This window comes from Diabrotica virgifera, chromosome 1, assembly GCF_917563875.1.
Source record: "Diabrotica virgifera virgifera chromosome 1, PGI_DIABVI_V3a".
Lineage (NCBI taxonomy): Eukaryota > Metazoa > Arthropoda > Insecta > Coleoptera > Chrysomelidae > Diabrotica > Diabrotica virgifera.
The window spans coordinates 180,288,425-180,315,233 of record NC_065443.1 but is presented as its reverse complement, the minus strand read 5'-3'; the positions used below and the strand labels follow the sequence as shown (position 1 = coordinate 180,315,233).

General features: G+C 33.6%; 1 protein-coding gene and 1 long non-coding RNA gene across 3 annotated transcripts in view; one reads left to right on the top strand and one right to left on the bottom strand.

The window, feature by feature from the left end:
• LOC126878929 (beta-catenin-like protein 1) overlaps positions 1 to 26,809 on the bottom strand; it is a 249,890-nt gene that overhangs the window by 221,117 nt on the left and 1,964 nt on the right. Inside the window, exons 1-2 of one of the 2 annotated variants that reach the window (XM_050641811.1) lie at positions 3,897 to 3,916; positions 311 to 565 (exon numbers count right to left, since the gene is read on the bottom strand). In XM_050641811.1, coding sequence (XP_050497768.1) covers positions 311 to 490 — 180 coding nt within the window. In that variant the 5' untranslated portion in view covers positions 491 to 565; positions 3,897 to 3,916. Of the gene's footprint in view, positions 1 to 310; positions 566 to 3,896; positions 3,917 to 26,809 lie in introns of those variants that run through there. The other variant, XM_050641810.1, reaches the window with a different exon arrangement.
• LOC126878938 (uncharacterized) lies at positions 9,972 to 10,859 on the top strand. The gene is made up of 2 exons (XR_007695890.1): positions 9,972 to 10,360; positions 10,417 to 10,859. It is a non-coding gene; the product is annotated as an uncharacterized LOC126878938 (long non-coding RNA).

Below are 26,809 nucleotides of genomic sequence, written 5' to 3'. Positions count from 1 at the left end.
CGACGCTACAGCTTATTGTTCATGTTGAAAAAAGATGAATCTTCCCAACGTCAACGCTAACGGTGAACGAAGTTTATAAATGGAAACATGAGTTTACCATTTGACCATCTTCCAACGTCAACGTCGAACGGCAACGTCAACGTTGAGTTTATAAATCAGTCTTTACTGTTTCTAAATTTATGTCGATCAACGTTATTTTTCTAATTTTCAGCGTATTCGCCATTATTTTTGTTTTGTAAGTTCATCTTAAAACCTACTGACCTAAGAGAGAGTATACTATACATACACATGTTTTTCTAATAATACTTACTGCTATATCTGTATTGTCATGGGACAGCAATTCAAGTAAACTGGGTATAACTTGAAGTTTGATTAACAATGGATAATAATCAGGTGCGGTTGCCAATATTCGCATTTCTTGAAGAATTTCATGTAATTCTACTTCACTTTCCAAAAACTTTTCAGGAGAATCTGGAAATTTAATCCTCATCTCTCTGTTTTTTAAGCTTCTCTTTTCAAAATTTAGTACAATCTTTTTCAGAGCCGTTTCATCAATAATTTCACCCTAGAAGAACAAAAACATTAGGAACCAATAAAATATCACAGTTACTAAAATGTTTTTTATAGATTTGCAGATCTGAAGATTTCAGGTGTCTTGAACATGGACACGTAGCAAAAAATTGCCGCAGCACTAAAACTCTCTGCCTTAATTGTACAAAAGAAAAAGACGACAAACATGAATGTAGAGATCCGCAAGATAGTTTCTGCAAACATTGTAAGACTGACCAGCATAAATCTATTTCTAAAAGTTGTCCTATATTCACTGAGCAAAACAAAATTAAAAAATTTATGGCGGAGCAAAATTTAACCTTTTTGGAAGCAGAAAATAATCTTCGGAATAACTACTCTTCGACTTTAAATACAAATAATAGATTATCAGTTTTGGATATTCAAAGCATGGATAGTTTTCCTAATCTTCCTCAAGTAAAAACAAATGCCTACAACTTCATTAATAAGCCTAGAGTTTCCTCCACAAACCCAACTACTTCACAGCAGAACAAAATCACCACAGTTCCTGTGTATCCTTATTATGTCTGCTCCTGTAGAAAGGCCAATGTTCCCTTTCACGTTTGGGCCCAGTAAACCTTTACCTTCAATTGATAAATCTAACCTTGAAATTAATTCTAATGATTTTGTTCCATGTTTCTTAACATTTTTCAAAGTGTTTTAGATGATATTAATTCTTTTGATGATCTTAAAAATATTGATACTGATATTATTCGCAATAAAATAGGTCACTTTTATGGAAATGGCCAATAAAGGAAATAATAAATTAAAAATTTTGCAATGGAATGCTCAATCAGCAGTTTCTAATAAAGATAAGTTTAGTGAAATGTTTAGAAGAACATCAAATTGATATAGCTTTATTATCCGAAACTTGGTTTAGGTCTGACCGACAGATTTCTTTTCGTGGTTACAATATTGTACGCAAATATAGGGATAACGGTTACGCCGGTGTTGCAATCCTAATTAAAAAAACTTTTAACAACTATACTCTAGCTAATGTTCGTCAAAATTTTTCTAATTAAATATTAATTTGTGGTATCCAGATCATAACTAATAATAAGGAAAATTTTAAATGTTTTTCAGTCTACTGCCTACCCAACATAAGGACAAGCCGCTCAGATTGGGAAAATGTATTAAACACACTAAATGGTACAGGTATTATAGGAGGCGACTTCAATGCACACCATGAGATGTGGGGCTCATATAAAATAAATCCCCAAGGAACTCAGGTATTAGACGTTCTTGAAAATACTGATCTAGTACTTTTGAATACTGGAGAACCTACCAGATTTACAAGAAATAACATTAGATCTGTGGTTGACTTAACATTTTCGTCATCAGATCTTGCTATTGATTGTGAGTGGTATACACTTAAGGATGTGAAGGGATCAGATCATTTTCCAGTTATTATCGAAATAGACAAACATTTATATCCAAATGATACAACTTTCAACCCTAAGACTAAATGGAATCTACGCAAGGCAAACTGGGATATATACGAAGATACAGCGTGTACATTTTTTACCGAAAATCATCCTGAAGATAATACAACGCAATCTAACAGCAATACCTCAACAACCGGCCTCAACAGCAATACCTATAAACAAGTCTCCTAGAAATAAATTCACAAAAGCTTTACCAACTTGGTGGGACAACGAATGTGAGGCAGCTATAAAAGAGAGAAAACACAAACTGCATATTTATAAAATAAATAGCACTCTGGAAAGTTACATAATGTGCAAATAAGTTATAACCAGAGTTAAGAAGTATCTCAAAGAAAAAGCTAAATATAACTGGCGTATGTGGTGTGCGAATTTAAACAAAAATACTCCAGTTACGGAGCTCCGGACCCAAGCAAAAAAAATGCAAAGACATACTAAAACCACTAAGAAATCTGGTAACTCTATCAAGATCATTTTTTCGATATAATAGCTCCGCCAATGGTGTCTAACAATATAAACCATTTAATGACCACGCGAGAACAAAACAAGAAAAATCATCGTATATTTTTGGAGCCTATAGGTTTAAATGAAATTGACTTTGCATTAGATAATAGAAAAAATACCTCTCCTGGATATGATCAAATTCGATATCCTATGCTTTACCATTTACCAATGAATGCTAAAATATTTTTAACCCAAATAATGAACGACATTTGGATACGCGGTGAATGTATCGAAGAGTGGAAAAAAGTTATTGTTGTGTCTATTCTGAAACCCGATAAAAACCCAGTTAAAAGCGAATCATACAGACCCATTTCTTTGCTACCATGTATATTAAAAATGTTTGAAAGGATTGTCAAAAACAGATTGGAATGGTGGTTCAAGAACACAAATGCTTTTCCTCAAAGTCACTACGGTTTTAAAATAAATTATGGCACTGGTGATGCTGTTGGTCAACTGGTTACAGATATACAGCTGTGTCTTTCTCGAAATGACTACCAAGCTTCATTATTTCTTGATATAAAAGGAGCTTATGATAGTGTAGACTGGACTATACTACGAAATAAAATGATCAACTTACAAATTCCAGAAGAAGTAGCAGACACCATACTTAAACTATACATAAATAGATCAGTAGCATCAGAAATGATAACGGCATCATTTCTGAATCTCGTTTGGTAACAAAGGGTTAACCTCAAGGATCGGTTTTATCACCATTACTTTTCAATATATACACCTATGATTTACACAATATTTCACCTAATGCAAATATTATTCAAGACGCTGATGATTTCGTCTTTTGCACACATGCAAGAAGTTATGATAAAAGTTTACGAAGTTTGAATACAGCAGTTACACCTTCCAGAATATAAGTAATCTAGGTTTTGATTTATCTCCGCATGAATCAAAAGTGGTCATTTTCACCCGACACAATATTCCAAATTGTACGACCATACAGCTGAATGATATTAATTTTTCTTTAACCAACCAAATAAAATATCTCGGAATCACTCTAGATAAAAAATTAACCTTTAGAGCACACATTGAAGAAATTTTACAAAAATGTAGTAAGGGATTAAACTTCTTGAAATGTATTATGAGGACATGGTGGGGGGCGGAGCCCCAAACAGCCTTGACTTTTTATAAATCATATATAAGGTCCATTATAGATTATCGCAGATTCTTATATGGCAGTGCTAATAATAGCTTATTAAAAAAATTAGATACTTTACAAAACAAAGCTTTGCGACTCTGCATTGGTGCAATGAAATCAACTCCAATTGAACCGTTAAGAGTAGAAACTGTGGAACCTCCATTATAGCTGAGAAGGCAATTATTGGCAGAAAAAATGATAATTAAGTGCAAAGTCAAAAATTCATCACTTACTTAAAAGATCTCCACCCTAAATATTCAGTACCTTACAGGATCATACTGGTCTAATAGAAACTCACCTCCTTTATGTGAAGGATTTAGAAACTCAATAGACTTCTCCCCTACAACAGTTAAAGTCAACTTAGATGTTTTATTGTTGAACATTCAGGTAATTATACCTAGATATTCTGAATTAAGATATCTTAATAATGAAATAATCAATCAGCTATTAAACAAATATCAAATGCATACTGCTATTTACACAGATGCATCAAAATATCCTTATGGCACAGGTACAGCGTTTATTGTCCCACTGCAAGTACAACGCAGATTTAAATTGAGTAGAAAAACATGCATTTTTACAGCAGAAGCGTTTGCTATTTTGAAAGCTATAGAATTTATAATGGAAAATAACATTTCATAATAAATATTTTTTTCTGATTCACTTTCGGTTTTAAATAGTTTACAATCACATTTACAAATCAACTCCGCATATAGTCATCCATACATAGCCAAAATAAAAACTTTGCTCTCTCAAATGCAAAAAACTAGAAAATTTATTTTTGTGTGGGTGAAAGCACTCAGGTATCATATTCAATGAACAAGTTGATAAAGCGGCTAAAGAAAGCATACAGTTGGGAGAAGATGTTACACCCTTATTAACATTAGATGAGAGAATAAATATTGCTAAGGATAATTTATATAAAAAATGGTCTAAACCAATACAAACATTTTATTTTGACAAAAGGCACAAGATATACATTACTAGAACCCGATATTCGAAAAAATTACTGGTTTAAAAATTACAATTACCCGAGAAGTTCCATAACAACCATATCTCGGATGAAATTTTGACATGCTTGCTATCCGGCACATTTATACAAAATAAAAATAATTGATAACAATCTTTGTGATATTTGCAATGAAACGGCGGACTTGGATCATATATTTTTTAATTGTAAGAAGTACACACATCAGTCGGATATTCTTACAAAAAATTTAAGAAGTTTAAACGTTTACGGTCCCTATAATGTTATGTATCTTTTGGCACTGAGTGATAAACGTATTTTTGATTTTATTTTGTTTTTCCTATATGACTGTAAAATTAAGTTATAGAATGACTAGATTAGGCTTCTAACCTTAAATGTCTTTCCTTTTGATTGCCTACATGCATGCCTTACCGTGTGGGGTGGGTATATAGGTAATCAATAATTATTAAGAAAAAAGAAAAACCCTTGAATGAGAAAAGTGTGACCCTTGTCCTTATCCCCAAATTTTTATTAAGATTAATTCAGCAAAAATTCACTTTGAAAATAAAATGTTTATTATATCTATTCTTAACAAAAAGGTCGGTCAGACTTAGATAACCTTAACTTAGAATAATAATTAGATAGTTTAGATAAGATATATTCTGTTTATGTATGTACTATTTACTTTGTTGCTGGCCGCATGGTCTAATCCTAAACCAATAAAAAAAACTTTTGTACTAAGGTAAGTTAACTTAAATCGACCTATTTTAACCTCAGGAATCTAAGGTTAAGCTATGGCCCATTCTTTACCAAACACCCTGTATAACTGGATGTTAATAATATAATTTCTATGACCAATTTTTAAGCTTAAACTTTGTTTGTTTTTTATATTGTAATGTTCTTTTTTTTCCTTTAACTTAATAGCTTTGTTATCTAATACAAATTGTAATATTTTGATCTCTGTGTTGACACTGTTATTGTTTTTGTTTGTTGTCTTTGTAATAATATTTTTTGAATTGGGCTTGCCTGTAAATAAATACAGTAGAACCCTGATTATCCGTGCTCCTTGGGACCGGACGTTGGCACGGATAATTGAAAAGCACGGATAATCCGAATATTTATTTCGTATTATAACACATATGTACGTATATAGATACATATGTACAGACCATAAAAAGATAACAGAAAAAATAAATAGTTCATTATGAGTCTCTGTCTCGGCGTATAGAGTCTCCGTCGGGTGATTTACAGTGACTGTATTTTGATAAAACCTCAAAAATGCAATTTAAGTAATAGAAAATCATAGCACGGATAATCCGCAGCCCAGATAATCCGCACACGGATAATCGGGGTTCTACTGTAATAAATAAAAATTAATAAATATATTTATAAACTATAAGCCATTCAGGCAGCACTGAATCAAAGGCCTTCTTGTAATCAATCAGTAAAAAGGTTCCTATGTGTGCAATATGCCTGGTTAGAAATGACTGAGTCGATGATAAGTTGTTCTTTGCAACCCATGGAATCCTTAGTGCATCCTTTCTGTTGAGCCTCTATGATATTGTTTCAGCACAGTGTTGGTAGATACGTTGGGGTACACAGGATATGACCAATTTATACAAAGTTGGAAAACAAGTAATTGAGCAGTATTTGGTTAAATCTTGGGTATTATTTTGATCCTTAGGTATTAAATAAATGGTTTCCTGAGTTACTTAACTACTTTTACTATTTTTAAGTTTATTATAAAGTTTCTATAACATATTCAGTATTAATCTCGATGCATGTAACCCATAAGACCAACATTAAAACAGCACAGAGCTTTTGGATGATGTTTGTCGATATGTTATATATTAAAAATCGTATTACAGCAATTCTTACATAAATAAGAGCTCCCAAGTAGCACAATAAAAACATTTTAGTTTTATTTAAAGTTTATAAAGGTTTTATTGTGGTAAATAAGAAGATAATGGTTTTAAAGTTACCTTATAGATATACTGCCAGACCTTTAAATCTCTTAAGCATTTGTCACTAGTTTTAAAGTATCTAATAAAGGTATCAAATAAGACTAATTAATCTTAATAGATAATTTGTCTTATTGTAGTTTTAAAATGGTTTATTCTCAGTTCACTTTAAAACTAATCAGTTTTATGAAGAACTTCCGGACTGTTTGGTGTTATTATATTCTAGTTTGTTACCTTTTAGTTTTATTGAAGTTTTAAAGATTCTACTTATTCGCGGTGTGCAAGTACTTGGAAGGGAAACGAGAAACGACCGTGCGCGAGTCGCGGAGAAATATTACAACTATCTTAAATAATTCATATTGTCAATTGAAATTGTCAAATTGACGTATATTTCATACCTTCTGTCATTGAAGCAGAAAAATTATATATTGCTCCACAATATTGATATGATATGCAATTATTATATAAAGGTAAATTTAATTAATTGTATTTTGCTTGCAGTACTACATTTTAATAACTAATTTTATTTACTACATACAATTGTTTACCTTTGCATAACATAACCTGCATCTTATTTTTTCTTCTATTATTTTTTTGGACTACGGCCTTGACAATTATCCAGCCACCAGGACTAACAAAATTGGCCAATATAATTAAAAGTGCGAATAAAAGTACAGAGCGTAGAAATAGAGGTCGCTTTGCCGAATTTGCACGGTCCCAATAGCGATACGCTTTAATTACTATTTCGCTAATTTTAATTTTAATATTTTTTTTCAAAAGCGAAACAACTTAGTCATTCGAAATTCACATTAAATTAAACACAAAAATGCTAAGAGTGACATGGCTTTACTCTGTCAACATCTGTTTTCTCACCCACATAAATTAGTTACATATCAGACGCTTGTGTCAACAACTCACTACAAGCGCGGATCCAGAGAGGGGGGGATCTCGGAGGGGGCCATGGCCCCCTCCGAGAATTTAAAAAAATATAAATTTAAATATTTGCAGTTCAAATGTTTTTAGTTTCAAACACATATACATATACAGATACAGAGTTGGGATAAAATATGGAACCAAGCAAATATCTTTGAAACGAAAAGAACAATATTTATGAAACTTTGCATGTAAGTACAGTGACACAAAATGCATCTGATGCCATATTTTTTGTTAATACTCCACTTCCGGTTTCACCGGAAATACCCTTCACTTATTTACTTTAAATGGGACACCCTGTATATTTTTGCAGATTTTAAAAGAACTTGTTATTTTTAATTCATCCATACCAAGTTTGGAAGAAAAAACTATTAAAACAAGAAATACATCTCTTTACAGTTAAAAAATACGTTAGACCAATCATATTAAAAATATAATTTCAAATGTTGAAAATGTTTGCCGTTCACCTCCTGACAACGTGCAAGCCTATAAATAAATTCGTGAGTCACTTTTTGCAAGATTTCTCCACGTATTAGTTCACATTCATAAATTATTCTTTTTTCTCAAATCTTGCAAGCATGTTGGTTGCCTAACGCAAACACGTGATTTTAGATAACCCACAGAAAAAAAGCTAACGGGTTGAGGTTCGGAGAACCAGCGGGCCACTGTATCCTCTACGTACAATCCATCGATTTGGAAAATTCATTTCCAAAAAATGAAAATTCACCATAACCGATTATCATTAATATTTCAATACGATCATTTTCACTTAAATGAACCATTTTTAATAAAAATTATTTGTGTCAATTAGTTCAGTAACAGTTTTACCTACTATACTAAATTCAAATAAGTCATGCAGTGCATGCAAACAACAATTTTAGTCTACAGTATAGATATAGATGGTACTCGTTTATTTCCTACTACGTTGTATTAATACAAAAAATTATCTACAGACACTTTTTAACAATTTTTTTCTACCAAATTTGGTATGTATGAATTAAAAATAACAAGTTCTTTTAAAATCCGCAAAAATATACAGGGTGTCCCATTTAAATTAAATAAGTTAAGGGTATTTCCGGTGAAACCGGAAGTGGAGTAGTAACAAAAAAATATGACAACAGACAGATGCCTTTTGCGTTACTGTACTTGCTTGCAAAGTTTCATAAATATTGTTCTTTTCGTTTCAAAGATATTTGCTTGGTTCCATACTTTATTCCAACCCAGTATGTACAAAACAAGGGATAAATATGTCTTCTGGAGTAGACTTGAACAAAAACAGTAACGGAGGTTTCAAGAATGACATAGAATGTTTTGTAAATCAAAACGTTGATAATTTTACAAAGTGGCAATTGTTAGAACGACCCTGACAGCTATCAAAATGATATCAATTTCCATATTCTGTACACACAAAGAATAAAAAGAAAAATAATAAGAAAGAAGAATGAAAAATGTGGTCACAATAAAGGGCTGACAGCCCAAAACCTTGCCACGAAACCTTAAACATCTTTACCCAAACTCGTGGGCACAGACGGAGCCATAAAAACCCATGAAAAAACATCATAGCACAAGGAGTGCGTTCAGGTTGGACTGGATTTTCTACAAAGTTATCGCAACCCGCAAAAGTCACTCATTAACCAGATATACTCTCAGAGGTCTAACCAGATACAAGAAAATAGAGAAAGACTACGACCAATATTAGAGTCTCAATGTTCTTAGGTGGACAAAAATATTCCTCTAAGGGGCCATCATGATGATGGCCTTCTGCTTCTGGACGAAGATGCTGGACCTATCAATGAGGAAAATTTCAGGGAATTGTTAAGGATTAAAATCCCATCAAGAGATGAGACTCTTAAACAACACCTATCCACACCATCTCCCCGAGAAACATACACATATTGTGGTGAAGAAATAATTGAACAAATAATGAAGCAGGTACAAAGTTCAAATTATTACTCTGTCATATTTGATGAAACGACCGACGTATCCCTCGTGGAACAGCTTTCTCTAAATTTGAGATACATACACAATAACAACATTCATGAAGATTTATTGACGCGTTCATTGACGCTTAGGACAAAATAAAAATTCTTAGTAAAAATCAAGAAAGAGAACAACGCCTGACAGGAGAAGCCTTGGGAAAAATAGTCTTAAACTTGTAGAAAGAACTGCATTTGGATCCGAAGAAGCGTGTAGGGATCGGTACTGACTTTAATAGTACTTTAATAACGATAAGTTTTGAGTGTCTTTATGCCACTCAAAAGTTTGTGAAAAATGCCTTAAAACTCACCACTTTAGCCATAATTTTAAAAAAAAATTCCCCCAGTCCCCACTTACTCCCCCAAAAAAGCCCATGCCCCCCACCGAAAATCGGCCCTGGATCCGCCCTTGACTCACTATGCATCCGAGTGTTTTTCGTTGTAACTGCGAAAGTATACACCAGACCTAATAAATGGTCGCGTTCACCAGAATAATCCGAGTGCAATCCGATTAATTTGCGCTGAAACGCTGACAGTTTTTTTACTAGTGAACGACTGACGTTTGACATTCGATTGAGAGTGTTCTGTGTTCCATTTGTTTATGTTTTTATTCGTTGTTTATATAATTTATAACCTAGACAGTTTTGTTTTTAAATAAAACTGAAACTGTCTAAACTAAAATGGATAATATTCTTGAAGAACTTTTGTTTGGGGACGAAATTAGCAAATGCCGTTATACATTTAGCAGATGTACCTACCTCAAATTATTCCAGAAGGATGAGATGAAATTAAATATATATAAACCATAATTCAATATCCAATTTAGAGAACATTTTCATATGTCCAGAACTACTTTCCAGGTAAAATTGTATAACAAATTAATAACATCATGTATATTATATTGTTATATTTCCAGGAACTATTTAATTGTATTGGTCATATCCACCAATTTGAAAACAGAATAATTCTATTGGAAAAAATTAATGTTTATGATGTGGATGCTAAGTAAACCAGAGAATTTGTTACTGGGGATACGTTTGGTTTGCCAAAGAGCTCTGGACATAAGATTTTCACCCAAATAATATAGAATTACAAAAAATTGGAAATAACTAATCTTGAATATCAATGTGTATATTGAGTTTAATTTTATTGTAAATATTCTATAATATAATTTTATTGTAAATATTGTATTAACACATTTGTGGACACATCTTCATATGCAGACAGTAATTTCCCTTTGTAAGTACATGCATATTAGTCGTATCTGCGAATGGGTTAATTGTAAATCGTAATCAATAAAAAATTTTTGTGAATCAATAAAAAACTGGTTTGTTTGAAAATAAATGTAGTACAAATGTGGTCATAATATTTATTTTCATGCTTAGATAAAAACTAAATGTATTGTATATATAACACAACCTTTCATATATCTTCCTCCTCCATTGTTAAGCAGAATTTGTTAACAAGAATTGTCCCTCCATTCTTTTTTTAATAAGAGGAATTTCTTCCTTAGCGTTCCTAGTATTTGGTTGTGGCTCTAAAATTGCATTTGTTTCACTGAGAGCATCTAAAAGGTCTCTCAATCCTTATTTCGTTGGACATAGCCATACTCGTAGAAATAATTCTATCTGTATTGATGGTATTATCAGAGAACAACGAACACATGGTGGTCTTCAGAGTGCTCCCAACCAACAGTACCTTATGCTGCTGCGTTTTCTTTTACTGTTTTAACCCTTATCCGGGCAAGCGGGGCTCAATAGGCCCGAAATGCCATGTCTTTTATATGGAAGTAAAATGTCTTGCCCGGATAAGTATTAAAGTGAGCTTTCTCGTTTCAGAATTTTTTATCGAATACAGCTTCAAGATAACGTAACCATGCAAAATAATTATTTTTTCCCTTTATAGGATGCCAGCAACAACTTTGTAATGTAAGATTGCTTGGAAATGTGCTTCTGTATGAGCATCATAAAGGGATGTCTACTGCATTCCCAGTTTATCTCAAGAGTTAGTTGGTTGTGATCAAAGAATCGTATTAAAAAATAGATTATATCTCCCTCTAGTTCTTTTTTCATAGTACTTATATTAAATTTGGATTATGCCTAATTCCATGAAATGACAACAAATAATATGATTGTAAATAGTTTTGAAAAAGCTGTTTAAACTGTATAATTAAATTTTTTTTAAAACATCTACTTTTAAAAATTTCGTACCTAGGCCTGGATCCCGCATACCAAAAAAAAGTTGATTAATAGCAAGCTCAAATTTGTTAATAGCTTAACAGTGTCTAGTTGGACACTCTTTGATGTATAGAAACACTGGAACAGGGGAAGCCTTAATTGTGGAACGTGCCATCCTGACAAGTTTATGATTGTGAAAACTAGCAGGTTGTTTTTAAGTTTATTCAATAGCAAACTTTGTATATTATAATATATGAAAAAATTTTTGTCCGAAAAATATGTTGGGCAGTTGGCTGAAAGACTTTGGTCGATGGCCTTTTGGTACATTAGAGAGTTATCAAGTAAAATTCTATCCATCCGTTATTTTGACACGTAAACGCTATTTTTTTACGGTATAAGTTTTAACGTATATGTAATTTTAGAGTTATCAAGTGGTTGAATTTCTGCTTCACTTAATAGTTGGCAGCTGTCAGTCAAATTTCGTATTTGACTGCAAAATAATTAAATTTGTTTAAATTTTTTTCTGTTTTTGTTTTCTTTCACCCAAGATACATATTTTGTAATTTTGACTTGTTTTATACAATTTGGATTTCAAATTTTTCTAAAAAATATGGAAGAGATCTTAGAACAGGCAATGTTACTTGAAGCAAATGACGATGATATAGAGTACTTAATACTAAATCTCGTTTTAAATGATGAAACGTTCAAAATCAAAATGCACATCCTGTCTTTAATTTCGATACCTTAGAACCTGAACAAGCCAAACAGTATTTTCGGTTTGAAAAACAGGATATCCCAAGGCTTGTACGGGATACCAGATATAATTGTAACAGAAACTGGCCATACCTGTACTGGTAAGTAATGCTGAGAGTAACTAAATCCTTAAACTCAACCAAACCAAAACAGTCAACCAAAACCAAGCCAAGAAAACAAAGACAAAACACCTGTTAACATACAAAATAAAATTTCATAACACAACATATTTATTTATTACATGAACATGACAGAACTGAAATGGCCGTGTCACTCCGAGTCCTGCCGAATTGGTGCGATTCGCTGCTAACGTTACCGTATTTTAAGCCCGCTATCCGACCTACCGTAACGGAGCACGTTAACGTTAAAATCATTTCCGTTATTCAATATTCATACTGCGCATGCTCCATTGCTAAAATAACGTTACCGTATTCTCCTCGAGTTACTTGATAACTCTCTATTGTATCAATAAAGTATGTCTCTCTCTATGTTGGGCATTTTAATAATTCCGACACGTAGAACATGTCAGAGGATAGGAATTATATTGGTGATAAATAGCAGTCTAATTTTGCATGCTAATGAAAGAGTAGCAAATCAATTGGAAGTTCTGTCCGACACAACACATGAGACGTTTTTGTAGTCTGACGTTCGAAACCTGTAACCTGTTCAACAATTAAAACTTCCCGTTCCAGTGTTTGTTTTAAATTAAAACATCAAAGTTTGTCCGACTAGACACTGTTAAGCTAATAACAAATTTTCAGCTTGCTATTAATAAACTTTCTTTTGGTATGCAGGATCCAGGCCTATTAACTATTTAACTCGAGCAGATTCCATTTTACCAGCGAATATAAATCTCATTCAAAATTCGGCATATCTAGATACTTAACTTAATGAAATCTTACCAGAATAATAAACGTTTACTACAAGAACAAGAAAATTTTGATAATAAATTAAAGATTCGGTCAGCTGTAGAAAGGTTTGAACTAATAAAATGCAAATTTAGAGGATTAAAATTTGATACAGAAAATATTCGATTAACGAACATTGTGTTTCACACAATTTTATAATATAGAAGGCAATAATGTTCTGGATAAATGCAATATTGAGTAGGTATGCTAAATAAAGAAATTAATAACATAACGGTGGGTGAAGAAGAATAAAAAATTGGAAATATTATTAAAAATAACTAATATGGAGTATTATTGTATAGGTACCTACCTACCTATATTAAATTTAATTTTATTGTAGGTAAATATTAATTACAAATAGTTGGTATGCAATCAATACCAATTTTTATAAGATTTGTGAATCAATCAAAAACTGGATTGTTGGAAAATAAATGAGGTAGGTACCTACTATACAGATATTGTGTTAATATTTCTAGTAACTATATAAATAAAAAAACACAAATATTTCTAACTTAATTTAGATAATAACTATATATAGGATACATATTAATAATACTAAAATAAGAACTACAAATATTTACAATAAATTACATACAATAATTATTGTATTTATATTCAATTTTAATTAAATTATCCATTTTACTTTGAACTTAATTTTAAAGTTGGCGGGATTCAGCTATCACAGCACAATAACAAATTTAAGGCTGAATAAAATGGCGAGCGCTTCCAATCCGATTAATTCAGCGCACCGTTCACTAGTAAAAGAGCTTCCAATCCGATTGCAATCCGATTCCAAGCTCTCTGTTTGATGAACGCAACCAATGATTTATCGTTCAGTCATCTGGTCAACGGGAAGAAAGATAACAGTAATCGTTGTGGTTTTTCTTCAGTAACAACTCGGCAGGCATACGTATCGGTCACACCCCTTGGCCGTCATTTAACAATCGACCCTCCTTCCGAGTGTCTTAAGCGAAACACATTTTTGTTACAACAATAAATAAAATATTTATCGTTCTTTTTATTACATTCATTTTTAATTAAATTCCAGCAACACATCCACCGGAATATTGGTGACCCCGCGAGTATTTAAAACGCCGCGAAAATTTAAAAAAAGTTAGTGTTAATAATATATTTTTGCCGGTTAATAATATACAGTGAACATCAACAATGACGACCAGTGACAACAATAGTGTTTCAGATCGGATTGCAGTATCCATCGGGAAATTGACAGCCGAATTAGCTGACATGAAAATCCATGCCGCATGCTCGAGCACAAGCTAACACATACCATCGAAACCGCAGCAACTCAAGACGAAGACCATATCCTAGAGACAGTAGCTACAGTAGGGAACATAATAGTGACATATTATGTTGGTATCACTACCGTTTTGGTGACCAAGCTCAAAAGTGCTCTCCTCCGTGCAAGCAGCAGAGAAACGTCGCGGGCAGTCGGTAAATGCGGCATCCGATCGAATCCCAAAGTCTCGCCGCCTTTTCGTAACAGACTATGATACAAAAAAACAGTTTTTAATCACCCGTGTTGAGCTGCCCCCCACTTGCAAAAATCAAAAAACAAATAGCCCTGATTTATGAGCTATTTATGAGCTTTCATATTCCGCAAACTAAAAATTTTGAGCTCTTTCCACTGAGCAGGAATTTAATACTTTAGTGGGGGGGGCTGAGTCAGCCCCCCACTACTTAAAAATAGGAATGTTGAATCGGTTTTGCGGCAGAATTACGAGCTATTTATGAGCTCTTGAAATTATATAGTTTCGATTTTTGAGCTCATCCCCTTCACCCCCAAACAACCCTTTAATTGATTTAATTAAGAGAAAAATGCTGAGAAAACTCAAAATATATCGTATTGCGGATATAAGTCCTATAGCTTATATACTCTAAGAATAAACTATTAAATCACGTGCATTTCGATTATTGAGCTACAACCCCTTCGCAAGAAAACCACCCTATCTTCCCGGCTTAAGAGAAAGTTGTACTTAAAATGCATTAAATTAATTATTTGGCGACTACATATCATTTAATAATTTATAAGCTTCCAAATTACGCGCATTTAGATCAGTAAATTGCAATTTATTTTCTATAGTGCAGTCACTGAAGGTAAAAATCAACGATTACCTTCAATTTCGGTGTACCTTCATCGATTTTCACGAAAATTGGTCAGTGGTTAGAGGATACGTCAAGAAACAAAGGTGACATGGTACCACCTTGCGCCTTTACCCTGAGGGTGGATACCGCCCCTTCTCGGGGGTGAAAATTATTTTATAAAAAATAACTGCACAAATCAATAAAAGAACAAATTAAAAGCAAAATTTATTATATAAAGTTATTAAAATAAGTCAATACTTTTTTAAGCTATTAAAGATCAAAGATTTTAATTATTCGTGAAAAAAAGCATGTTTTGAAGCGGTTTTTCGTAAATCACTGAAAAACTGTAAGTTTTTACAAAAAGGTTAATAGTAGTTTAATTCGTATAGCTTATATTCTAAGAATAAACTCTTAAATCACGCGCCTGTCGATTATAGAGCTACAACCCCTTCGCAAGACTACAATTCTACCATCCCATATTCCCGGCTTAAGAGCGAGTTGTACTTAAAATAATTTAAATTAATTATTTGGCGACTACATATCGTGTAATAATTTATGAGCTCGCAAAATATACGCATTTCAATTATTGAATTGCCATTTTCTTTCTATAGTGCAGTCACTGAAGGTAAAAATCAACTATGACCTTCGATTTCGGTAAATCTCCATTCATTTTCACGAATTGACAATAACAACTTGCGGTTTTAGCCTGGGGTATATGTCACCCCTTCTCGGGGGTGAAAATTACATTATTAAAAATAACCCCACAAATCGAGAGAGGGACAAATTGTAAGCAAAATTTATTATATAATGTTATTAATAAATCAATACGTTTTGAGTTATTAAAGATCAAATATTTTAATTTTTGTTAAAGAAAATGCATGCTTTAAAGCGATTTTTCATAAATAACTCAAAAACTGTAAGTTATTACAAAAAAGTTTTCATTACTAAAATTGAAGCTAATAAAAAATATAATAAATTGCTTACTTGAAAAACCCTTTAATGTTAATTTAAAGTAAGTTATTGGTAATTAAATGTATATTTTTTTCTGCGACTGTTCAAATCTAAGGACTCAAGCTTAAATAACGGGAAAGCGATGCATTTTATAACACTTAGGTACTAAATACTTGTCAAAGTACTTAGAAATACCTATCAAAAATGAGCTCCAGAAAAAGTTGATAGCATCAAAATCCGCTCACCAATTTTCGTGAAAATGAATGGAGGTTTACCGAAATTGAAGGTCATAGTTGATTTTTACCTTCAGTGACTGCACTATAGAAAGAAACTGGCAATTCAATAATTGAGATGCGTATATTTTGCGAGCTCATAAATTAATAAACGATATCTAGTCGCCAAATTATTAATTTAAATTATTTTAAGTACAACTCTCTCTTAAGCCGGGAATATGGGATGGTTTTCTTGCGAAGGGGTTGTAGCTCAATAATCGAAAGGCGCGTGATTTAAGAGTTTATGCTTAGAATATAAGCTATACGAATTATACTACTATTAACTTTTTTGTAAAAACTTAGTTTTTCAGTGATTTACGAAAAACCGCTTCAAAACATGCATTTTTTTCACGAATAATTAAAATGTTTGATCTTTAATAACTTAAAAAGTATTGACTTATTTTAATAACTTTATATAATAAATTTTGCTTATATGTAATTTGTGCAGCTATTTTTTATAAAATAATTTTCACCCCCGAGAAGGGGCGGTATCCACCCTCAGGGTAAAGGCGCAAGGTGGTACCATGTCACCTTTATTTCTTGAGGTATCCTCTAACCACTGACCAATTTTCGTGAAAATCGATGAAGATTCACCGAAATTGAAGGTAAACGTTGCTTTTTACCTACATTGACTGCACTATACAAAATAAATTGCAATTTACTGATCTAAATGCGCGTAATTTGGAAGCTTATAAATTATTAAGTGATATGTAGTCGCCAAATAATTAATTTAATGCATTAAAGTACAACTTTCTCTTAGGCCGGGAAGATAGAGTGGTTTTCTTGCGAAGGGGTTGTAGCTCAATAATCGAAATGCACCTGATTTAATAGTTTATTCTTAGAGTATATTATAAGCTATAGGAATTATATCCGCAATACGATATATTTTAAGTTTTCTCAGCATTTTTCTCTTAATTAAATCAATTAAAGGGTTGTTTGGGGGTGAAGGGGATGAGCTCAAAAATCGAAACTATATAATTTCAAGAGCTCATAAATAGCTCGTAATTCTGCCGCAAAAACCGATTCAATATTCCTTTTTTTTAAGTAGTGGGGGGCTGACTCAGCCCCCCCCCACTAAAGTATTAAATTCCTGCTCAGTGGAACGAGCTCAAAATTTTTAGTTTGCGGAATATGAAAGCTCATAAATCAGGGCTATTTGTTTTTTAATTTTTGCAAGTGGGGGGGGGGGGCAGCTCAACACGGGTTTTTTAATCGACATCCGAGCCGATCTGTGCGTTTTCCCACGAAAATATGTACGGGGTGCACGCGAAAAGACTTCATACGAACTATACGCGGCCAATGACACTAAAATCGCGACGTACGGCTATGTGAACTTGACATTAAACATCGGACTACGGCGTGATTTTACGTGGCGATTCGTAGTGGCGGACATTTCAAAGCCCATTATCGGAGCCGATTTTCTTTCCCATTTCGCGCTCCTAGTGGACATTGCTAACCAGTGCTTAGTAGACAGTACGACAACCCTTCGAACAAAGGGACTCGTTAAAGAGTGTTTCGACGGCAGCGTAAAGACTATCGCGGAAGCGTCGCGTTACCACGAACTGCTGCTACGATTTCCGGAAATCACGCGACCCGCCGGTATCGTGAAAGACATTCAACATCAAACGAAGCACCACATCGATACAACACCAGGTCCACCCGTTTTTTCGAAGCCTCGACGATTAGCACCTGACAAACTGCAATGGGCTAAAAAAGAGTTCGAAAATCTTCTACGACTAGGCATCATAAGACCATCGAAAAGCAACTGGTCTACTCCACTGCACATGGTCCCGAAGAAAGGTGAGGAATGGAGACCCTGCGGAGATTATCGACGTCTCAACCAAAAAACAGTTCCAGATCGATATCCAATTCCGCACATCGAAGATTTCGGTCAGGCGCTAGCTGGTAAGACAATTTTCTCTACAATAGATTTAGTGAGAGCATACAACCAGATACCAGTAGCCACCGAAGACATACCAAAAACCGCCGTTACCTCACCATTTGGGCTGTACGAATACTTATATATGCCTTTTGGTTTACGAAACGCAGGACAGACATTCCAGCGTTTCATAGACGAGATTTTACGTGGTCTAGACTTCGCCTAAGCCTACATCGATGATATTCTCATTGCATCAGAATCCGAAGAGCAGCATATGTCGCATTTGGAAGAGATTTTCAAAAGGCTCAAGCAGTTTGGCGTTGTGATAAATCCAGCGAAGTGTCAATTCGGCAAAAACGAGAATACCTTTTTGGGATACAGAGCATCAGACGGAGGACTCACACCTCCACAAGAAAAAGTAGCAGCTGTACAAAATTTCACTCAGCCAAAAACAGTGAAAGACCTACGCAGATTTCTAGGTATGTTAAACTTCTACCGAAGGTTCATACCCAATGCAGCTGAGCTACAAGCACCACTACATGATGCCCTAAAAGGTAATGTCAAAGGAAAAGCACCAATCGAATGGACACCACAGCGAATCCAAGCCTTTGACAACTGCAAAAACAGTTTAGCTAACGCTGCTTTACTGAGCCACCCTGTAAACGATGTTGATATCTCCATCACTTGTGACGCTTCTGATTTTTGTGCGGGAGCTGTACTACAACAAAAAACGGATACAGGTATGAAACCTTTAGCTTTCTTTTCTAAGAAATTCTCACCTAGCGAAAAGAAATATAGTGCATACGACAGAGAACTATTAGCTATATATTTAGCCATAAAACACTTCAGACATATGATCGAAGGCAAGGACATAACGATATACACAGACCAGAAACCAATCACCTTCGCCTTAGATATTTAGACTATATAGGACAGTTTTGCACTAACATTCAGCACATTTCTGGTTTAACAAATATTGTGGCAGACGCACTATCTCGAGTCGATAGCATCAAGAAAAATATCGACATCACTGACTTAGCTCTCGCACAAGAAACTGATCCAGAACTGCAAACTTTTTTAAGTGAGAAAACATCACTACAAATGAAGAAAATACGCTTTTCCGAACAAAACGTGAGTTTGTACTGTGACATATCAACATCTACAGCCAGACCATTTGTACCGAAACCACTTCGAATGGCAATTTTTCGCACCATGCATAACCTAGCACATCCCGGAATCAGCAGTTCTGTGAAGATGATCACACAGCGATATGTTTGGCCATCCATTAAATCAGATGTGAGGAAATGGACTCGAGCGTGTCTACAGTGCCAAAAATCGAAAATATCGCGCCACATTGTTTCACCTACTGGAAGTTTTCTACCACCTTCCAGCCGATTCGAACATGTCCACATAGACATTATAGTGATGCCGGTTTCAGAAGGAAACAGATACTGTTTAACATGCGTCGATCGTTTCACACGTTGGCCAGAAGCTTTCCCGATGCCTAATCAAGAAGCAGACACAGTAGCCAGAACATTTTTTTCTGGTTGGATAGCTCGTTTCGGCACTCCCAAGCGCATCACAACAGATCAAGGCCGACAATTCGAATCGCATCTCTTCAAGTCAATATGCAAATTAACTGGAACTACCCATTTAAGGACAACCGCCTATCATCCGCAAGCAAATGGTATCGTAGAAAGGTTTCATCGACAGTTAAAAGCAGCAATTCGATGTCATGAAAACATCCGATGGACCGAAAGCCTACCTTCAGGGTTACTGGGTATACGGGCAGCGTGGAGAGAAGATTTAGGTACTTCAGCTGCCGAACTCGTGTACGGAGAACCATTGTGTTTGCCAGGTGAACTATTGTTTTCGTCACAAAGAAACACCGACGACAATGCTCACATTTATTTAAAAACGCTTCGAAACCATTTCGAAAACCTCCGTCCTACGCAACCGTCACATCATGGATCCAAAAGTACCTTCATTTTCAAAGACATGAAAACCACCTCTCACGTTTTCATCCGCCGTGATAAGACAAGTGAGGTGACAAGACTTTTGTCGGCTGGGTAAATGGAAAAGAATCAACAATTTCCATAGACAGATTGAAACCAGCGTACGAGCTTCACGACTCTACCCATCACGAAACAAAAGAAATGACAGTATCCAGCAAAATAGATAACAGACTGAGGAGAAGAGCAAGATTTACCGGAAACTACCAAGAGAGTGTCAGTTTACAGTGTATTAAGTGATTTTTCGTTCTCCTCGTATAAACTTTGCATTTTTTTTCTATTTTCAATTTTCATTATAATTTGTATATATTATGTATTATCTATCGTCTTAGTCTCTCGGAGAGGGTGTATAGCGATACGCTTTAATTACTATTTCGCTAATTTTAATTTTAATATTTTTTCTCAAAAGCGAAACAACTTAGTCATTCGAAATTCACATTAAATTAAACACAAAAATGCTAAGAGTGACATGGCTTTACTCTGTCAACATCTGTTTTCTCACCCACATAAATTAGTTACATATCAGACGCTTGTGTCAACAACTCACTATGCATCCGAGTGTTGTTCATTGTAACTGCGAAAGTATACACCAGACCTAATAAATGATTTATCGTTCAGTCATCTGGTCAACGGGAAGAAAGATAACAGTAATCGTTGTGGTTTTTCTTCAGTAACAACTCAGCAGGCATACGTATTGGTCACACCCCTTGGCCGTCATTTAACAATCGACCCTCCTTCCGAGTGTTTTAAGCGAAACACATTTTTGTTACAACAATAAATAAAATATTTATCGTTCAGATTCAGATTCGTTTATTCATGTCAATAACACAAGTGTTTAACACATGTCAAATAAAATTACACAAAGATTTGGACGCAATACAAATTAAAAAGATGCACAATACGACTAAGAGTATTAATAACATTAAATACTAACATTAAAATCACATTAAATTTGATTACGTTCTTTTTATTACATTCATTTTTAATTAAATTCCAGCAACACATCCACTGGAATATACTAATATGACTAATAAAACCTATTATTAAAACTAATTGATCTCAAGACTATTATGTCAGTAAAACATATGCCTTAAAAGTATTTTTTTAGTTGTAGTTTTAGTTTTCTTTAAAGTTGCTTTCTTAAAAGCAATTGGTAGGCTATATTAAAACCAAACACTCTTAACTGAATCAATTTGGTTATCGTAAAGACTAAACTATTCTTCTTGTTAGAAACAAGAAAACTTAGCTCATCCCCTCTTCTTTCATGTCCAAAATGGTCGGCCTTTGTTTTAGAGCGAAACAGTGGTGTAGTGTGTTGTAAAAGTGGAAGTACAGTTAGTATGAAAGAAATAAGTAGCAAGTACTTAAAATATATTCTAACTGGTCATTTTAAAAGACAAATACAACACACACAGCACTATGACGCCTCGATTTTAGGTTAGATTCACATTAAAACCGAGTGGCATTATTGACAGCAGCATTAAAACTAAATAGTTTTAATTCCAACGCAACCTTGCTTTTTTGTAGGATATATGCTCTTGGAAAGTATAAAATAAAACCATTTGATCTTAATAATTCTCTATCGATAGACCAAATAGTTTTATTTGGGTGTCGGCCATATTGCTTTCTGGAGATGCTGAAAGCCATGATAGATTACAATATAAGGCTTACACAAAAACTATAAATAAGCATCCTAGAGAGAGAGAGAGAGAGAGAGAGAGAGAGAGAGAGAGAGAGAGAGAGAGAGAGAGAGAGAGAGAGAGAGAGAGAGAGAGAGAGAGAATATATGTTTATTGTCTAAGAAAAAATCTTGTTGACAAACACTGTTTAAGAGTTTTAAATAAATAAATTAAATTAAAATATGACTAAATATAAAATATAACACATAACACATTTACATTTTATAACAACTACAAAATATGTAGTATTGTCAAAAATAAAAAACAAACAAACTACAAGCTGTAAAACTAAATCACAAACAATAATGACAAACAAATTGACAAAAAAAAAAAAAAAAAAAAAAAAAAAAATATATACACAAGATCACAAATACATCAGCTCCAATGGTCCTCAAAAAATTCTGTCAGATCATAATAGGCCCTCTTAGCGAGCAGTCTATCTAATGAATTTCCAAACTTTCTAATAGTTTCCAAATTTTTTATTTCACTAGGTAGTTTATTAAAAATTTTGATGCCGTTAAAAATAAATGAGTCTTTGACTAGTGTGCTTCTAGGTGTAATCAAAGCTAAATTGCTAGCAAATCGTCCAGATCGATTATTATTTTCATATAGATGTTTATTCTTAAAAATAATGCTTGCCGTTTCCAAAATGAAAAGAGATACAAGTGTAAGGATACTGTGTTTAATAAATAAAGGTTTACACGTTTCTCTAGAATTTACCTGGCACAACAGGCGTACTGCCTTTTTTTGAAGCAAAAACACACTACTGAAAAGCTCCTGACTACACGCTCCCCAAAACTGAATTGCGAATCTAAGATGTGACTCTACCAGTGCAAAGTACACAGTTCTTGCTTGGGCAAAACCAAGCTCCCTTCTAGTCGACCGTATTGCATAGCATCCAGATGCAAGTTTTGAATTCAAGGCTTCAATATGCGATTTAAATTTAAGGTCAGGATCAATATTCAGGCCAAGAAACCTCACGGACAGCTGAGGTTCAAGTTCCAGATGTAATTCAGGCATAACATGTTTAAAACACAGAAGCTTGGTTTTAGAAGTGTTTAATGTCAAAAAGTTCGCCGTGCACCAATTTTCAATCATTAAGAGTTCCCTACCTACAGATTGGCGTAAGACATTCAAATCTTTAGCATGCCATATAAGAGTGGTATCATCTGCATAAAGGGTGAAATAAGCAGATACATCAAGGTAGGCTAAATCGTTTATATATACCAAAAACAGAACTGGTCCCAATACCGAGCCTTGGGGCACTCCCCAAGTTACATTCATCAAGTCAGAGTCACAGTCTGTTCTAACAAACTGACTCCTACCCGACAAATATGACTCCATCCAACTCAGTGACTTATCTTTAATTCCGTAGTGTTTAAGCTTCTGCAGCAGCAAACCATGATTGACCCAGTCAAAAGCCTTCGTCAAATCACAGAACACTGCCGCAACCATCTCGCCTTTAATTAATATTATTGTAAGCTATCTCTAAAAAACTGAAAATCGCGTCGGTCGTGCCAGTGTTACCACGGAAACCAAACTGTTTCGGACTTAGTAGTTGGTTAACCTCTAAAAATTGTATTAATCTTGCTTTAACAATTTTCTCTATTATTTTTGCCAACGTAGGTATCAGAGAAATTGGCCTGTAATTGGAAGGGTTTATGTGATCTCCACCCTTGTGCAATGGAATTACAACATTTATCTTCAGGAAATCGGGAAATGTGCCAGCATTAAAACTATCATTAATTAAAATAGATAAAACATCCAAAGCAGAGTTTGGTAGATTATTGAAAACTCTTATAGAGATGTCATCATAACCCGAAGAGTTTTTGTTTCTGATTGATTTAAATATCTCTTTCAATTCCTCAACATTAGTATCATAGATTATGAAGGTACACATAACTTCTGTTTTCTTCAGATATGACAAAGGATCTGTACCATGTCTCAACTGTGCTGTTAAAGTTTCGGCTATGCTACAGTAAAATTCATTACAGTCATTTGGAAGTGGAGTGTGATGACTATTACCTGATCTGTGTTTACCCCTTAATTCATTTATTATAGACCAAGTTTCCCTAGTTACATTTGAGGAGTTTTCTATTCTATGCTTGTAGCAGTTTTCTTTTGCAGTTTTAATAACATTTCTGTATATCTTTTTATATTGATTATAATAGGTAACAAACCATTCATCTTGGTAATATTTTTTGATATAATGGAGCGATCTCATGGTTTTGCAGGAATTTTTAATGCCATTTGTAATCCAAGGTTTTCTATTTTTAATTTTAATCTTTTGTTTAGGAAAAGACCTTTCAAAAAATTCACATATTGTATTATGAAATGATTTAAATGGCTCAGACGATTGTGATAGGAGAGAATACCAGTCAAGACTCTCGCACTTTAATCTAAATTTACCAAAGTTAGATTTACTATACAGGCGACCAATTTTAAATTTATTTACACTATCTTTACCTTTACTAAATTTCTTAATTTTGATAGAAGCAACAACTGCCTTATGGTCTGATAGATTGGGGTCAAATACAATACATTGAACATAATCCTTCTCAAAGTTAGAACAGAAATAATCTATTAGAGTTTGAGACAATTTAGTGACACGTGTTGCTTCATTAACATGCATTTTTAAATTAAAACAAGTGAGTAAGTTTTTTATTTTCTTTACTTCATTGCAATCATAGTTCAGAAAGTCAATATTAAAATCACCCGTCAGGATTTTTTGACTAAACTTTGGAATCTTCAACAACAAGTTCTCCAGCCTTTCCAAAAAAATCTGGACACTGGTTGTTGGAGATCTGTAGATGCAAATAATATAGATATCAAAATTTGTTATTTGTGCAACTGAAAATTCAAATTGTTTTTCTTCAATAAGATCCTCATAATTTATCTGAACAAAAGCCAGTTCTTGCAATAGAGAGTTGTGTACTAAAATAGCAGTACCCCCATGTATAAAGTTTGTTCTACAAAAATGTGAAATCATGGAATACTCGGGAATATACAAGTATTCATTTTCTTCTAGCCAGTGTTCAGTCAATAACAGAACACTGGGAAAGTCATTATATTCTAACATTAAAAATAAATCATCAATTTTATTTCTAGCTGACTGAGTATGAAATAAGAGAAAAGTTAAATTAAAAGAAGATTCTGACTTGTCAGTTTCTAAGTCTGAAGTTGTATTATTGGTGTTAACTGAAAATCCAAATGTTTTTCTGGTCTTGTAAAAGTGCAACAATTTTCACCAAGATCATCTAAAACAATTATGCTTTCTGAATTATGTTCATTGGGTGGTGTTGTATTTTTTAACTGAATAAATATCAAATTTTTATTATTTTTAAAATTTTTAAAATGTTTTATTTGATTCTCCAACAGGTATGAAATTCTATAGTTGCTCAGTCTATGCCCATATGAATTATTTACATTTAGGAATGAGATTGAGTGCTCATAATATGAATTAAAAACACTTAAGAAGTCACTTAATTTATTATTAAATTTTGAAATATATTTGGCATTAGGATCATTTCCCGTAGGAACAGAGAGAAACATTATGTTCGTGTTAGTACATTGTCTTAGTTTCATATTAACATGTTTTATACTAGGATTTCTATATGAAACAAAATCATTATAACCTGCTGAAATAATTACATAGTCATCAGAACTAAAGTTCTTTGTTAAACAGTCAATATTTTCAATGACCCCAGAAAGTGAAGCACCAGGCTTAATAATTGTTTGGATATTCACTTCTTCTTCTGGAAAACGACGCCTAAGTTCACATCTCAAACCGCGTGTGGTCTCATCAGTAAGAAGTAGAATATTTCGTTTTATTTTTCTTGGCTTGAGTTGCTGTTCTAAAAAAGTTGATGATTTTATATTTTCTATTTTCTTTTTTGGATTTCGTACTTCTCTCAAGGTCTGGGTTTTCTGTGGTTCTTTTTGTGCAGCTCTTGTGGGGCCATAAAAATTCTCTTGACGAAGTTCTTCACCCAGGTTTCTTCCAAATTCCTCTGACAATTTATTTAATTCTTCCATTTTCTTAATTTCATTTTCCAAAATTACAATTTTGTTGGTTAGATTAGAAATTGTCTCCTCGAATTCATGTTTAAGATTAAGTTGACTTTCCTTTCTGCTTAATTGAAGCATTTCATTTTCAGATTTTAACACTTGTATTGTGGTTATCATTTTCTTGCTCATCTCGTTCAGTTCTTCAATAGAACTATTCAATTTTGTTATGGTCAAATCCCTTTCAACGATTTTCTGCAAATATTCTTGATTTGTCATTTTAACATTTTTAACTTCATTTTTCCTAAAGACATAAATTTGATTTATTTTAACATTAAAGCATTAAATTGGTCTATCGACAGAGAATTGTTAAGATCAAATGGTTTTATTTTACACCTTTTCAAGAGCATATATCCTACATAAAAGCAAGGTTGCCTTGGAATTAAAACCGTTTAGTTTTAATGCTGCTGTCAATAATGCCACTCAGTTTTAATGTAAATCTAACCTAAAATCGAGGCGTCGTAGTATTGTGTGTGTTGTATTTTTGCTTTAAAATTACCAGTTCGTTTA